The 17685-nt window shown below is 37.6% G+C and overlaps 3 protein-coding genes across 3 annotated transcripts; 2 read left to right on the top strand and 1 right to left on the bottom strand.

The window, feature by feature from the left end:
• The first annotated feature begins 1255 nt into the window (after positions 1–1255).
• On the top strand, positions 1256–2263 carry LOC139197670 (uncharacterized). The gene is made up of 2 exons (XM_070825614.1): positions 1256–1520; positions 1647–2263. The coding sequence occupies exons 1-2, from the start codon at positions 1256–1258 to the stop codon at positions 2261–2263; spliced, it is 882 nt and encodes a 293-aa protein (XP_070681715.1).
• A 7423-nt stretch (positions 2264–9686) lies between these two features.
• Positions 9687–10384, top strand: LOC103433338 (putative invertase inhibitor). The gene has a single exon (XM_008371586.4). It carries the CDS (start codon positions 9696–9698, stop codon positions 10251–10253), a length of 558 nt encoding a protein of 185 aa, XP_008369808.2. The 5' UTR covers positions 9687–9695; the 3' UTR covers positions 10254–10384.
• A 3205-nt stretch (positions 10385–13589) lies between these two features.
• On the bottom strand, positions 13590–15928 carry LOC114825995 (acyl carrier protein 1, mitochondrial-like). Its single transcript, XM_029105504.2, has 2 exons — positions 15455–15928; positions 13590–14049 (listed from the first exon to the last, which is right to left on the bottom strand). The coding sequence occupies exons 1-2, from the start codon at positions 15653–15655 to the stop codon at positions 13873–13875; spliced, it is 378 nt and encodes a 125-aa protein (XP_028961337.2). The 5' UTR covers positions 15656–15928; the 3' UTR covers positions 13590–13872.
• Positions 15929–17685: the final 1757 nt, after the last annotated feature.

Here is a 17685-nt window from a genome sequence, read left to right as displayed (position 1 = left end):
AAGACCTATATAAATCAGTGGCATGTTGGAAGTTGAAGTTCGGGCAAAGATAGTCAGTCTCCTCCATGAATTTAAAGAATGTTTTGCTTGGCATTACACTGAGATGCCAGGTTTAGATTCAACCTTAGTAGAACATAAAATGCCTATTAAGGATGGAGATAAACCTATGAAGCAAGCACCACGGAGGATGTCAAAAGAGATCGAGGAAAAAGTCAAATAAGAGATTGAGAGGCTGGTAAAGGCTGGATTTATTAGGCCTACCAAATATGTCGAGTGGTTGGCCAACATAGTACCTATATTAAAAGCTATAACTAATGCAGTTCGATGTTGTGTTGATTATAGGAACATTAATGGAGCCACATCTAAAGATGAATGTCTCATGTCCATGGCTAACTTATCCATATATGCAGTTGCCAAACACAAAGTCCTATCTTTCATGGATGGGAATGCCGATTATAATCAAATAAAAATGGCTAAAGAAAATATACACAAAACAACTTTTAGGTGCCCAGGTTATGTTGGAGCATATGAATACTTGGTAATGTCATTCGGGCTAAAAAATGCTGGAGCAACCTATCAAAGAGCGATGAATGACATTTTTCATGACTTGATTGGCCATAGCATGGAAGTATACATTGATGACATCATGGTTAAGTCTAAAATTGAAGAACAACACTTGGTAGACCTCAGATAAGCCTTAACAAGAATGATGATCTATAAGTTAAAAATGAATCCAAAGAAATGTTCTTTTGGGGTAAGGTCGAGCAACTTTTTAGGATTCCTTGTTCATCAAAGAGGTGTAGAGGTTGACAAGAACAAAGCTCGAGCAATAATGGAATCACCTCCTCCTACCAATAAAGTACAATTGCAAAGGCTGCTGGGGAAAGTTAACTTCTTAAGGAGATTCATTGCTAACTTGGAGGACAAGATTCAGCTACTAACTCCTCTGTTAAGCTTGAAAGACAAAGAAGAGTTTGAGTGGGTTCCACCCTACCAAGAGGCCTTTGACAGAATAAAGGCTTACTTGGCCTCTTCATCAGTGCTCATGCCACCTCAGAGGATGAAGCCTTTAAAACTTTACGTTTCTGTCTCTGAAAAGTCAATGGGAAGCTTGCTGGCTTAAAACAATGAAGGTGGGAAGGAACAAGCAATATACTACTTCAGTAGAATCCTTACTGAGGTAGATACAATATACACACCAGTAGAAAGGTTGTGTTTGGCCCTATACTTCACTGCCTGCAAGCTAAGGCATTACATGTTGCCTTGCCACATCCACATCATCGCCAAGACATATGTGATCAAGTACATGCTGTCAAAACCAATGCTAACTGAGAGAATTGGAAAGTGGATTCTAGCACTATCAGAGTTCATCTTTCAGTATATGCCTCAGAGAGTGATCAAGGGACAAGCAATTGCAGACTTCTTAGCCAAGCACCAAGAGTCTCAAAATGAGATTATTAACATCCCAGGAACTTTGGAGGTAGCCAGTGTGTGGATCCCACCAAGAAAAGCCTTCTCAGGTAGAGAAGAATGGATCCAGTAAGAGATAAAAAGAATAACTAGCCTCTGGATCACTTCTTGGAGACTGAATTTTGATGGTTCTTACATTCAAAATGATGTTGGGATTGTTATCATTGATCCCAAAGGTATTCACCATTGTTATGCATTCCTCTTGGATTATCAAGAGACTACCAACAATCGGGCAGAGTTTGAGGCATTGATAATTGGCCTGGAAATATTAATAGAGTTAGGCACAACTGAAATCGAGGTATTTGGTGATTTAGAGTTGGTGATCAATCAGCTAAATGGAGAATACAAGTTCAGACACATCACTATGGCCGGTTATTACTTAGCGGTCACTCAATTGTTAAGTTATTGGGGCACTGAAATATCAGTTAGCTATATCCTTAGAGAATCAAATGCAAAGGCCAATGAGATGGCACAGTTGGCTTCTAGAGCACAAATCCAAGAAAGGAAGTTTGAAGTAAATATAGAAGTTCAGAAAAGAAATCTCCCGTCTATCTTTGAAAAGGGATTCAGCCTAGATGTGATTACTGAAGAAATGAAGATAGATGATTGGAGGACACCTATTGATCAGTATTTGAAAGATTCATCCTTCCCCACAAGTAAGAAAAATAGACGACAAGCAACTAAGTATGTCATGTACGATAAAGCTATGTTAAGAAAAACTCCAAATGGACTGTTGTTAAAATGCTTAGGCCAAGAGGAATCTATGAGAGTCATGGCTGAAGTACATGAATAATCTATGGAGCTCATCAAGCGGGAACCAAGATGAGGTGGTTACTTAGGAGATATGGTTATTTCTGGCCTGACATGGAGAAAGACTGCAAGGCCTATGCCTGAGGATGTGAAGAGTGTCAAAGACATGGACCTCTCCAACATGTGCCCTTAGTACCCTTAAACCTCGTGGTCAAGCTTTGGCCTTTCCGAGGATGGGCAATGGACTTTATCGGGAAAATATATCTAGCTTCTAGCAGAGGACACACATTCGTAATTATGGCAACAAACTACTTTACCAAATGGGTGGAAGCTTCAGCTGTAAAAACTATCACTTCAACTGCTATCAAAAAGTTCATTGAAACCAAAATCTTACACAAATTTGGGGTGCCGGAGACAATTGTCACAAACCGCGGGCCATCTTTTATTTCAAGGGAAGTAGAGGAGTTTGCAAGTAAGTTTAAGATAAAGATGATTCTGTCTAGTCCTTACTATCCTTAATCAAATGGTCAAGCAAAGGCCAGTAATAATCTTGGTGAACATTATTAAAAGAATGGTGGCCGAGAGTCCAGAGAAGTGGCATGAGAAATTAGGAAAGACTTTGTAGGCTTACAGAACCTCCAAGAGGGCAGGAACTAGAACTACTCCTTATGCCTTAACCTTCAGGCAGGATGATGTACTCCCCACGGAAATTAATGTGAGTTATGTTAAGATTCAAAACCAGTTTGGGCTGCACAATGAAAAATATATTCAGGCTATATGTTAAGGAGTTGAGGATCTAGATGTAGCTCGAATTAAAGCTTTGAACAAAATTCAAGAAGGGAAGAGAGTTGTTGCCCAAGCTTACAATAAGAAGGTAAAGTTAAAGACCTTCAAGGAAGGGGAATTAGTATGGAAAGCAGTGCTACCTTTGGGAGCTCAAGTAAGAAGCTTTGGGAAATTGAGTCCTACTTGGGAAAGTACTTTGTTATTCACCAAGTACTAGACAAATGAGGATATTACTTGGCAGATGTGGAAGGAAGCTTGCAGAGGCATCCAGTTAATGCTAAGTTTTTGAAGAAATATCACCTAACCTTGTGGGATGTTAGGGATTGTTACATTGAAGAAGTTTAGACATTGTAAGAGATCCAAAAGTTAGTTTATATGCTCATCATAGTTGAGTTTCAAAGAGGAAATGCAAGCTAAAGTGGATTAAAGAAGTCATTTTCATTTCATTGAATGTTGAAGTTACATAAGAATCAGCTCAATAGGTTTACATCCTTGGCTAGGGCAGCTATCCTAGAATGGTATGTCTGCATGATAGTGAAGATTATACCTGGCTCCTCCAAAGCAATGTTACTATTAGCTAACTGTGCTTAAGCATCTTCAACTTCAACATTTACTTTCTTGACCTCTTCAATCCCATGCTGATCCTGAAGTTGTTGAGGCTCTGAAAGGCGCCCTGAGGACTTCAACTTTGTTCTGATTCGGCCGAACTCTTTAACAAGCTCAAGCAACGAAGTGGTAGCTGGAATGGATATAGAAGGAGGGGACAGGAATTGAGGTTGAGGGCCATTGCCAGAAAAAGGATTGACAAAGATTATGCTAAGTGATCACTAAAGGCCACTGTCACTTTCATGTATGAACCCGACGTTCGAATCAATGAGGAGCTGATGGATACTTCGACACTTGAGGAGAATAAGGCTTGGGTTGATAGTAGTCCTACCAAAGTCTTTGACATTGATCCTAAAACTGACAAGGTTGTGGTAGTTGATCCCGAAGCATACACCTACGATGATGAAGTGATCAAGAAAGTAGAAGCTACTCCTCAATGCTATAGAAGTCCTGAAACAGAAGCTGGACGCAGTGCGCCTTTCTGAGGATACTGTAAAAGCCAATGACTAGTCGTGGGTAACGGCTATTACCCTGCGCGAGGGCCTTAGCCCAAAGACCTGCACCATATTAAGAATGGTCGGGGACATGGGGCCCATCTCAAAGTTGAAGGTGTTGGAGCCAGAGTTCCAAAAAAGAAGTGCAGTTTTTAACAGCTCGAGCTTAGCAATCATAGTCGACTTGGACAACATTATCAACTCATAAATTTTGTTGTTCATCCATTTCCTTTTAAAGATAGGCTTGAGCTCGTTAATCCATTGTGTTCATCCCTCGTCCTTCATCAGAGGGAAGTCGCGACGGTGGTTTGACCATTTGGAGGAGGAGATGCTTGACTCGGCCAAGAATGGGTTGGGAGTGAACCATTTCTTCTTGGGCATATTGTTTGTTATAGGTACAGGGACTGGAGAGGTCCATGCAGGCACCAAGGAATGTACTTATCCCTCCTTGAAGAAAAGTTCAATATGCAGGCTTGCCCGAGGGCGATGAAGGCTGTTAAGCAAGCAGTACCTGGTGGAAATCCCCTCACCAGTCTCGCAAAAAGATTGAGTTCAAGCAACTTTGGGTGCCATTGAGTAGAGTTGAAGGAAAATGAGGAGAAAATTGAAGATTAAGGAGTAAGAACTGAGAAAGCAAGAGTGTACTGGGAAGGTTCTGAGAATACTAAGAGTTCTAGAAATTTGAAGGCTCGAAATTGCTAAGGTATTTAGCTAGCCAGAGAGTTTATATAGGGATTATATAGTAAGTGGTTGGTTAACATTGGAATTCGTGGGTTAGTGCAAAGGTTTTTGTTAAACAATGGTTATTTTAAAATGGGCAAGTCCCGAATGAAGGCATGTGGCGGCTGTTTAATCATTATTAGCGTCTTGGGTTGTAGACTCAACAATGATTAAAGGGGGCACTATTTGGGTTAATATTTTAACATTGGACTTGGATGAAGGAAAGCCCAAGGGTGCCAAATTAAAGAAGACTTGCCCGAAGCCCAGCATCAAGCCCAAAGGCAAATTGAAGCATTCTTAGCCAAGATACAAGCCACGTGCTTACCATTGAAGTGACAAGTGATGGAGACTAACCTAATACCAGCCAAAGAACACTTTCTAATGGTATTCCAAGTAAACAGATGATGACTCACTACCCTCCAAGTGCTTTCGGGCAAGAACAAAGTTATAGTAGTCGGGCTAATTTGCCTATAAAAGGAAGAAAAGGCCCCATAAACAACTCAACCAATCAAACAAACAAACATACAAACTTTGCTCTTAAGCCAGACACTCAACCAATCAAACAAACAAACATACAAACTCTGCTTTCAAGCCAGATTTGCATCCAAAAGCTGAGATCAACCCAGATTCAATTATTTTTTAGCAACAAGCTATCTCTTGTCCAGTTTAAAGCTATGTTACCTCCCTTAGTGGCGTAGTATCGATTCTCTTGTGTAAACTTGTTTACCATCCATCCTTTTTTAGCGTACAAACCACTGTTAGTTCAAAGAGAAGCAATTGCAAGAGGTTCAACCTTGCCAAACAAGGTGAAATCTTGCTTGAGGCTCTTTGTTTGTTTTCTAAATTTGTAGATCTATTACTTAATGCATTCTCCAGTATGTATTCAAGTTATTTCCAACAGTTTTCCTACTTTAAGAGTTCCATTTGTATCTGGATCTGGTTAGTTTAATGGATATGTTATCATTAAAATGAACCAAGAACAACTAAGTAAATGGCTTAAAGGGCTCTGGACTCCCTTTATTTGAACATACAAGACTGTGAACTAAAAGTCCTTGTTTACAAGGAAAGAAAAAGAACTTAATGTGGACTTAACCCATCCACGACAATCTTTTGATAACAAGAAGTCCAAGTAACTTGGGGCGCAAGTAATTGACTAAATACACTTGTTCTACATCTGCTATACTGAGATAGCAGTTGCACGCCTAGCACTTAGTTAGTTTTGATTGCGAGCCTCAAGGCCTACACCTAAGGCCCCACAAATGCACCTTTCAATACTAACTTTGTCCTCTTCTTGTAGCACATCAACAAGTAAGAGCCCGACTACACATCCAAAGTGCCAATCCTTTGGGGAGCTGTGCTGAGATCCGAAGAGCCTTCTCTAAAGAAATCTTCGCCTGAACAGAAGGTATAACACCCAAAGGGAACCCATTTCCCAGAAGAAAGAGTTGCTGAATCCTAAGGGCTTGGCTAGCTCGAGCACCGTCGAGAGGAAATGGGTCGCCAGGAACGGCCTTGGCAGAGCCCTTAAGGGTCTGAGGTGAAGAAACGTTCAAGTCCCAAAAGGCTGAGTCCATTGTCGTCCTCAGGTTCGCCATTGTTGGCTATTGAAAGAGTAAGGGAGTGCAAATTCGTTTTGGTTTCGGTTTTTGGGGTTTAAGTGATGGGTTTGTGATGGTTTTATTTGTCTCTTCCTTTGGGTCCTTATGTGTCTTGAAATGAGTTTGAACATGGTGTATCCTCTTTATCGTGTTTCGTGCTAATGAGACTGTTTTAAAAATTCTCATGCGCTAGGCGGCTGGCTACCGTCCCGATTAATGCCTAGGTGTTTGAAAATTAAGAAATGGCGTATATACCTGCCAAGGCGCCCACCTAGACCTCCTAGTCACCCGTCTAGCCTGCCCAGACCCGCCTAGGCACTCGTCTAGATTGCTGTTCACTTAGATAGAAAATAGATAACTCTCATTTTGCATTTTATTTTTTTCAATAAATTGTAATAGACTTGTTGAATACTTAAATCAACACACATTATATGTTTGTTCCCTATATGTTTTCATTATATTCCAATACTTCATAATATATATCATTATATTTTGTAGTTTATGATGAAATTATATATATATATATATATATATATATATATTAACTATAAACAAACACTTATTTACACGAAATATAATAGATTTACACGAAATATAATAGATTTACTTAAATCCGCCTAGTCGCCTAGGCGCTAGGCCTTAGCCCGCTGCCCGATTAGCGCCTAACGTCTTTTAGAACCTTTACATGGAGAAAAACTTATGAGATAATTGTTTCATTGGCTTGAGACTCTACCATGGTGATGTAACACTATCATAGAAGTACTTTGCGAGAAAGAGATTGGTGGTTGAGAAATCCGCAAAATCCACCATGGTTTGAAAGGAGAAAGTGGTGATAGAGTGCTCTTATGTTATGTTTCAATGAAGGATGGTACTAATTTAAGGGGGGTGAATAGGTTCCAATTTATAAATTTAATGTCAATTTCGATTCTCAAATTAATTTTCACATCCGCATCATATGAAATATCCTACATAATAAACAAATAAAATGTACACGCGGATGTAGGAAAATCCTCAGGTTCCCTCCCAAGTCAAGACAAATGAGGACGGAAAGACTTACAAACACAATGACTAGTAGGCAATTTTATCTCCACACTTTGCTACTCAAACTCTCTTCAGCCTTCAAGTGGAAGTGGCATGATACTAACGCAGTCATCGATCAACTTCTTCTCAAACTTTGCAAAATACTAACGCCGATTATACATAATGTATGAAATGAAATAATGTTTTGAAAATCAACCAATTACAAAAATCAAGTAACATTTCCATAATTGATTTTGAATTAAAGACCAAATAAAACCAGCATGAAAAGAATACTATTTCTCTGAAAAACGCAAGATGTTGTGATGCATCATGCACCCTATTTGTCTCATAATCAATTTTCCTCTGTGTGCAAACATGCCATGCAGGTCCGTCTCTAACCGTGTGTGAGTAATATTGAAAATATTTGAAAAATATCAAACATGACAAACTAAATTATCAAATAAATAAATTCCGAATGAATATTATTAAACCCAAATAACAAATAAGGTCTAACTACATGAATGCATATATATAACAAACTTACTTGGGTGAATATTTCTAAAATATTTGTGATCAAGAGTACAAGAGACAAATATAGATTTAAATAGTTACAACCGAAAACATGAGTCTAAGAAATTACAGACTCATGAGTTTTGTTAGGAATTATCAATTTTACTCTAATGGTGCGTTTAGTACTTGGGAAGGAATTCCCTAACTTTTCCTAGGGTACATGAAATGCATTTTTCTATTGACATGTTTAGTGACGTTTGGAAATTAAATAGGAAAGAAGAAGATAATTTAGTGTTTTAGTTTAATGATGAGGATAAAGTGTCACTTAGTACTTCGGTGTAGTGGTATTCCTTTTCATTTGTAAGTGAGAAGTCTTGATTCAATTCTTATCAAAAGCAAATTAGAACCACATTATTGTTGCTAGCCCATTGTGTATATATTGGCCAACTCACGAGTCATGACCCAACAAATGGGTTAACCCTGACAAGCCCATCGGACCTAAGTTGTTTTATAGTATTGGACTAGGCCGACTCATGACCCAACACATTTTCCTAACTATACTATTTTTCTATAACTTAATAGCGTTACGGTTCATTGATATTTATTTTAACTTATTTGTAAGAGGTATTTAGTTTAACCCATATAGATTATTGAATTCGGTACCTAATTACGATTGGTTAGGATGAAAAAAATCTCCACACGAATATATGTAAGTTCAAGGCTCCGCACTGATGGAGCGAACACAAAATACCAAAAGTATGCTATATATGTGGAATAGAACCCTCTTTGTTCCCCTGCACGTTTGCGGGAACTACTTAAAATAGTGAGATCATTAGTAAAAGAAGGACCAACTACCGTGAAAGGGGAGAAGGGGGATGTTTGAAAAAAAAAATTCAAGGTGTAAAGGGAAAGCACTCGTTAACGTGGTTGTTAGTTCAAAAATTAGCTATCAACCAAAAGAATGTGAAAAAACGATTCATGAGTATTGAAATACTTTCGTACACGGTGAATGTTACTGCTTTTTGTTTCTTCTTTCTTCACCCACATGTCATCAAACATAAGGATATTTAATAAAAATAATAATAATCCCCCCACATTCTCATATCCCACATTTCTCTCCAACTTCTCTTTATTTCGTTATATTTTTCTGTTTAAATCTTTTATATTTATTATTTACACACATGGTGTACGGGCTCCATCTAGTCTATTTAATTGAAATAATAATTTTCAATCCAAGTCATTTAGTATTACGGTGAAATGATATTCTTCTTTATTCGTAAGTGAGAGGTTTTGTGTTCGATTCTCGTCAAAGGCTAATTTGAACCACATTATTGCTAGTCCATTATGAAATTAAGTTCACTCATTCCCCTTTGTGTAAATAATATCGTTTGTTAATAATTTTCAATCCAAGTGTGCAAGCATCCCTTCCCATAACTTCAGAAAGGGTGATGCTATAGAGAGACCATATTTTAAAGTTGAGAGTTGGATTACTTAATTGAGATAGCACGTATACATCACTTGCAACATCAAACGGTACCATGAAAGTGGTCTTCCTATCATTTTTCCTAAATCCTAAAAAAGAAATCCAATCATCAAGCATCACATCATCTAATTTACAAAACATAATATAACATTATTGTCACACCAATTGTTTTCTTTCAAAAAATAAAATTAGCCAAACTACCTATAAATACCCAATTCAGAAAAATACATAGTCCTCATCCCACCATAACACAAAAAAATGAGAACTCCCACATTCTCCTTCACAACTCTCCCTCTCTACCTCCTCTTCTTCTTCTTCTCCTTCAATGCCATTACTGCCAAAAACCTCATCCCTGAAACTTGCAAAAAATTTGCTCAATACGATCCAAACCTAAGCTACAATTTCTGCGTAACCTCTCTGCAAGCAGCGCCGAAAAGCCAGCGCGCCGATCTTCACAAACTCGGCATAATCTCAATCAAGTTAATCCGCAACAACGCTACGGACACGAGGCATTACATCAAACACCTGCTGAAAAACAAAAAGCTCGACCCCTACGTAAGGGCGTATTTGGGCGACTGCTTGGAGCTTTACTCAGATGCCATACCAACCATCAAGAAAGCCCTTATGAATTACAAGGCCAAGAAATACAACGACGCCAACATTGAAGTGAGTTCTGTCATTGATGCCTCCATAACTTGTGAAGATGGATTCAAGCAAGGACGGTTGGTTTCGCCGTTAACGAAGCGAAACAACTATACGTTTCAGTTGTCGATTATAGCACTGTCTTTTATCAATCTGCATAATTCACTAAATTAAATCAAACAAAGAGAGATATATATTATATTTTATTTTATTATATATATATACACACACACACACACATGAGTATATATAGCTGTCTTTGTTCATGAATTATATATGTATTTTGTATGTTTTTATTATTTATTTGTAGTTATCTGGTTTGTTTTCTGCAATACCTAGATTTTATGTTCGTTCATTGTTTTGTTTGATTGTCTGGTTGTTGTTGTTTGCAAGGTTTCCTTTCTGAATTCTGCTAGCTGTATATGTAGTGTGTAAAAAAATCTAATTAATCAGAAGATAAGATTTGGAAATTGGTAATGGTGAGCTTTGAAGATAACATCAAGAAAGAGTAGCTTCTAATTAATCCTATTATATTAAATTAGTTTTTATTTTTTTATAGAGAAGTATTGGGAATGGAAAAGAAAACTAGAAGGTTCAATGTTAGGGACACGAAATGTGTTCGCATGGTGTCGTGTTTATACGTTATTTGTTAATCTTCTACATTATTTGTTAATCTTCTGTTTGCAATGGACCGAGGCTTCAAATTTCCCAGCTAATTAACACCTCGTACTATTAGACGTTGATCAATGTCGATCTTATTACATTAACAACTAACAATTACAATAATCTCATAATGAATTAGCTATTAGTCTGGCTGTATAGAAGATGTCTCATATTTGATTCCCGTCCTTTAAGTTGGATAATTATAAAATAAAAAATAAATAGAAATCTGATGAAGTATGTGGAGCCTTGTGGCTTGTATACAACAACTACTTTTTTGTTTACTAAATAAGTAGATTGCGTCATGGATGAAATTAAGGTGTTGGTGCAAAAATACTATTTATGTGGTGCTTTAATTGTTATATGACAAAACAATATGGCCAATCTTTTTCAGTGAAGGACCTGATGACTTTCGAATACAACGTGACCAATATATCCCCTCATAACATGATGGGTTAATATTCTGAAGCTTAAATAAACACCAAAAATAATTGTTTCGATAAGGGTTTTTAGCCAAAATGGTAAATAAAACATCACTTTGGTCCCTGACATTGAAAATCAATAGATATTGTCACTGAGATTGTCCACCATCCATTATTTTGGTCATTCCGTTCAAAACTCAGTTAAGTGTCCTGGAGCTCTTGGCCGGAAGTTTGGGCAATTTTCAAACTTCGTAACTCAATCGTTTCTTAACCAAATTTGATCCATAATATATCAAAACGAAGATAGGAAAGTGATGAACAATATTATATCCATTTGGAAGCCCAATGGTTGCCGGAGATGGCCTGAAAATAGCCTGAAAGGTGACTGGTCGGCGGGAAAACTGGAAAACTCGCCGGAAACTGGGTAAACTTTAAACGTTCATAACTTCTTCAATACTCAACGAAATCGAGTGATTCCAAAACAAAAATCATACTTCTCAACGAGAGGAAGAGAATGGTACCTTTCTCAATGGATAAATAGCTGTGGTTTGACCGGAAAACAGCTCGAAATTAACTAACGCGAGACCAAGACAGCCACTTTCGAACCATTTTCCAGCCAAACCACTGCGATTTAGCTATCGAGAAAGGTACCATTCTATTTATCTCATCGAGAAGTATGATTTTCATTTTTGAATCACTCGATTTCGTTGAGTATTGAAAAAGTTATGAACGTTTCAATTTTACCCAGTTTCCTGCGAGTTTTCCAATTTTCCTGCCGAATAGTCACCTTTCAGGTTATTTTCCGGCCATGTCCGGCAACCATTGGATCTCATCGAGAAGTATGATTTTCGCTTTTGAATCACTCGATTTCGTTGAGTATTGAAAAAATTATGAATGTTTCAATTTTACCCAGTTTTCGATGAGTTTTCCAGTTTTTCTGCCTACCGCACCTTTCAGGCTATTTTTCGGCCAGCTCCGGCAACCATTGGGCTTCCAAATAGGTATAATCTTGTTCTACACTTTTCTATCTTCATTTTGATATATTATAGGTCGAATTTGGTTAAAACACGATTGAGTTACAAAGCTTTGAAAATTACCAAAACTTTCAATCAAAAGCTCCGAGACACTTAACGGAGTTTTTAACGGAATGACCAAAATAATGGATGGTGGACAATCTCAATGACCATTTCTATTGATTTTCAATCTCAGGGACCAAAGTGATATGTTATGCAAATCTTAGAAACCATTCTGGCTAAAAAGTCTTTCGATAATTATAAATTGTAGAAAATAATAAAATGCCAAAACTTAATATACGAAAAGGAAAATATTGTCTTCCTACATGTAAAGAGCATTTCCTCCTCACTAAGTGATACATTTGTAGATATAATTTCCAATATTTGTTGCGTTAGCACAAGATATGCTTGACCAAGGCAGAATCGTGCATACAACCAGAGATATGACCCTCGCTTCCTATATCTCCTTGAACAGATCACCAGACAAGTGGCACTGGAAGAGAGAGGGGGGGAGGCTCTAACGGGAAAAAGATCCGGAGGATCCTTTTCCTGGGGATCCTAGGGATCTTGTAATCGCGACCGTTTATCGTACATCGTGCGGTCAATTTTCGTTAAATACTATTTATATTTAATTTTAAATTTTTAAATATTTTCTAACCGCGTGATGTACGATAAACGGTCCTGATCACGGGATCCCTAGGATCCCCTTATCCTGGGAAAAGGATCTGTTTCCGTTCTAACGGGAAGAACCAAGAATCTCCAATTACAGCCGCTAAGTTCGTTCTAATGACAAGTAATCATAACAAGCACTTGTGTATGGGAAAACTTTACAAGCACTGTAATGGGTCCAACTTCCACAACACCAGTTGCCCACAAGAAAGAAATTGGTGGCAAACTTAGTACATAAGCAACATATACAAGCCAGTGTGACCACTAAGAAATACTACCATAAAGACGACACACACAATCACAATCCCGAAAGTCTCGTATGAATCTTACATTAGTCTTTCATACGAACAAAGAATTTCCACTCGAGCAAGGTATCAAAATTAATGTTTGAGAATTCTTTCTACGGTGACATGTGTGTTGTTTCCAGATTATTCAAAACGCTTCTGAAATATTCGGATGAAATCAAGAAAAATAAGTTTGGATTTGGAAAGGGTTTCTTAGAGACAGACCAAATGACAAAAAGTGTTCCTAAGAGAACAGGTGCATTTATGGGGAACAAAAGTGCACGTCTTAGACACGGACAATAATACTTCAGTAGAAGCGTGCCCTCCACTGTTACAATGTCTGCCCAACAGAACCATGATGCTTGAACAATGATTCACGAATCTAAAGTAATCGGAAAACCATGTAATGAATGATACACAGTATACAAGTAATACAGTTTCAACTCAGAGACACGTTATCCATACAAATCAGAACGTGAAACCATGTAATAAAAAATGAATTTAAAGTTATTGAGAAGGAACACAACCAATCAGACTGATTGGATAGAAGTTGACGGTGTTTACAGTTGAAGCATTGCAAAGACATTGATAGGTTTTAGTTCCAGGAGAACAACTCTTTTTTTGAGAAAGATGCAAATTATTTTCAACCAACATGGTGATCAAATTTCTTCGAGCGTCATTTAGGCAGAAACAAAATTACGTTCAAACAGTTCATGCAAAGAGAAAACGCTGCTGCTAAAGAGAGTTACGCAGCCATTGGATGGTTATAGACGTACTCAATTGCCAGATTAGTGGAGTCGATCCTAACAGCTTCCAAATCTGGAATCTCTAGCTTGAACTCTTCTTCTAGAGCAATCACAATCTCCACATTATCCAAGCTATCCAAGCCCAAATCCTTCTGAAAATGTACATCAGGACTCACCTGCCAATAATTGACGGAAAATCGGTACTCCCAGTAAATTTCAGCTAAAAAAAATTGATACTTGATAATGGAAAAAGAAAAACATTCTGAAAGGGAGAAACAAAGTTATACTTATTGAATGAGGAAAACATCAAAACAAAAGGAAGATGAGCAATCATGCCACTGCACTTGGTTTCTAAACATATAATATAAGCACTAAAACATACCCCACAGGCACGGTTTTACATTCTTAACCGCTACAACCTACATTTTGTTCATGATTATAACATAAAAATATCAAAGCAGTCACTCTGCACATGCTCAATCTAGATTATGTAAAGCGTCTCATTCATAACCAACTTTTCCCTGTAAAACCCAAAACGTTTCAGATCTTGGCTAATAGTTACAAAGGACCAAAGCATATCATCATCTTAAGCCTAATCATGCCTTATCTCTTTAATTAATCAAGAGAATTTGCCTCACCAACCGTCCTATGCGGTTCAAATAGTCCAATCAGCGCCAGAACTGTGAGCTGACAACATGTCAAAAGGTCATAGTTACAAGTTACAACCATGCGACCTTTACTCGGAAGATTTGCAAAAACATCTCACCAACCCGTGCAAGCCCAAGGAAGAAATAGTACAACATCAGCATTTGATACCAAGAAAATGTGCATTACCTCCCCAAAAAAAAAAATCAGTATAAAAAGTTGTTTTCTTTCTCTTGCTTTCTCATATCAGCTAAATATAGGACTAGCAGTGGGTATAGCCTATGGGAACTCTTTCCGCAGCCTGACCCTGCAGGCCTATTCTGCAGGGTCAAGTTCTACCCATGATGTCTCATCAAAGTTCCAAATTACCATCAAACACACACCAAAAAACCAAAAAACAAAAAACGATACGGCACGGCTAGAGGTACGTAATACTAAGCCTATTGCCATTTAAAGATTGATGAAAACAAAGAAAACAATGAATTCAAGAGAAAAATTACACCAACATTTCTACATTGTATTGATGCCTGGACACTGAGATCCACAAAAATCAAGATAATTCAAATGCCCAAAAAGGGCGAAAGCTTAAGCGAACCAACAAACAAAAAATGGATCCAAAATCTCTTTTTTTTTCTTTTCTTCTGGTATTATTCTGTAAATTGGAACCCCAAATCGACCCTGAATTATTTCGAAAATTCATGGGGGAAATTGAGCTGAAATAATAAACTGACTGATAAAACACTAACTACAATTTAAAAACGAATAAATTGAAATCGAAGCAATCTAGCAATCAATAGCTCTAATTACGCTTTTGGTTTCCGAGAAAACCGAAGGAAAATAAAAACAAAAATTGGGATTTCGGATTTCGGATTTGTGATATAATGTTTACATTTTCCAGGGAAACAAACAGAAAGTAGAGATGGAAAGAAGGCTGACCGTGGAAGGATCGACTTTCGGGAAGCTCTTGACAACGGAGAGGACTCTGTCGGTGACCTCGCTTTTCGTCAGATGATCGTCGCCGTGCGATGACATCCATCGGAGAGAGGGTGGGGCCCATTTGCCTCCAGTTAGGGTTAGGACCGGGTTTAGGGTTACCGGAACTCGCAAGTGCCGCAGTACGGCTGCTCTCAGCGCCATCTCTCTCTCCTCCCTCTGGTCCAGCGGTAAACTCTTTATCAGTCTAGTTGGTTGCTGTAGGGAAATGGCGTATCGAACAAAAGCTTAGTAGTTCACGTGTTTGTGGCGTGATTTATCATTTTCTTGACCTTTTTCTTTCCCTTTTTCTTTCTTTTGTGTTTTTTTTAATTGTTTTTTTTTTTTTAAATATAGGAGTTTTCACAACCTATGTTGATGATAGACTAATTCTCCTCCTATCAACACCGCAATGACATGAGACAACAATACTTTTCTGACCCACCCAATCAAATGGGGTGGCCCAAACAATACATTTATGGGAGGTCGAAATAGGGTTGGTGGTTCCAAACATCTTCTGTTTTGTGTTTTTAAGAATATGTGGATTGAAATATAAAGCGACTTGCTTTTACATTATAACGCGTCTAATAACCCATCGTGTCACTTGTTTAGCTCTCCACTCAAGAGATGATTGTAGTTAGTTCGACGAACCTCCTACCATAATATTTAAAGATTTGGTATCTCCATATCTTGTACTAAGTAACTTTTTTCTAATTTTTGAATTAATTATGACGTTATTCTTCAAAACAAAGACATTTAAAAATAGAGAAATTGAATTGAGGAGTTGGAATTAGACAAAATCAAAATTGGATTCATATTAAAGTTGTTTATTAATTTTTTTTTAAAATCAAAGTAAAATTATATCAATTCTATGTAAGATGCCTAGTAATACATATAAGATCCAAATTATATATTTTATTTGTAGCTCAACTAAACGAACCAAAAAACATATAATATCAATGAATTGTAACCTATGAAAGCATCAACATCCTTTTTTGTTAATGTGTACTTTCGTCTATAAATTGTCTAATATTAAGTTTGCTAAAACTTTTTTGTTTGTGTAATGTGTATCATTGACAATATTGTAATTATTGCTCAGTAACAATTATAACTCAGTTACAAACTTAATCATTAATAAAGTGCTTATAATTATTATTTTCATGTACATGTGTTACTTCGTATATGTCTATTTGGCAAAATTGTTTACATATATATAAGTGATGATAAAACAAAAATGAAGGCATACAACGCTTTATCGCAATGTTATAAAGAAATCAGGTTTATGCACACTGATGCAGGTTTGATTCTTATCCATTTCTTTCTACCCTAACAACTAACTATTAAACTCATTAATGCTAACGCTTTACTAAAAAGGAGGTAAAATACAAATAAAGGAATGTGGAAACGTAAAATAGCTCCACATGACAACACTTTTTATGCTTAATTTATCTGGTTAATGGGTTTTGATTTTTGTATTTGCAATTGAGATAAAATACTAATCATGGTAGCCACTTAGTACTACCATTTAGTAGTATTACTTTTCACTTAAAAGTGAGAAGTTTAGGTTTAAATTGTAACATCCCACATCGTCCAGGGGTGTGGATCATGTAATCCTATATGTATATTCTCATCTCTACCTAGCACGAGGCATTTTGGGAGCTCACTGGCTTCGGGTTCCATCGGAACTTCGAAGTTAAGCAAGTTCACGCGAGAGCAATCCTAGGATGAGTGATCCACTAGGAAGTTCTCATGTGAGTTCCCAGAAACAAAACCGTGAGGGCGTGGTCGGGACCCAAAACGGACAATATCGTATTACGGTGGAGTTGAGCCCGGGATGTGGTAAGGGCCAAAGCCGGGATGTGATAATTTGGTATCAAAGTCAATCATTAGCCGGGAGTGTGCCGACGAGGACGTCGGGCCCCTAAGGGGGTGGATTGTAACATCCCACATCACCCTGGGATGTGAATCATGTAAGCCTTATATGTATATTCCCATATATACCTAACATGAGGCCTTTTGGGAGCTCATTGGCTTCAGGTACCATCGAAACTCCGAAGTTAAGTGAGTTCGCGTGAGAGCAATCCCAGGATTGGTTACCTACTAGGAAGTTCTCGTGTGAGTTCCCAGAAACAAAACCGTGAGGGCGTGATCGGGATCCAAAGCGAACAATATCGTGTTACGATGAAGTCGAGCCT

This window comes from Malus domestica, chromosome 07 (assembly GCF_042453785.1).
Source record: "Malus domestica chromosome 07, GDT2T_hap1".
In the NCBI taxonomy this organism is placed as follows: domain Eukaryota; kingdom Viridiplantae; phylum Streptophyta; class Magnoliopsida; order Rosales; family Rosaceae; genus Malus; species Malus domestica.
The sequence above is the reverse complement of the archived record's forward strand: the minus strand, read 5'-3'. Positions and strand labels throughout refer to the sequence as shown.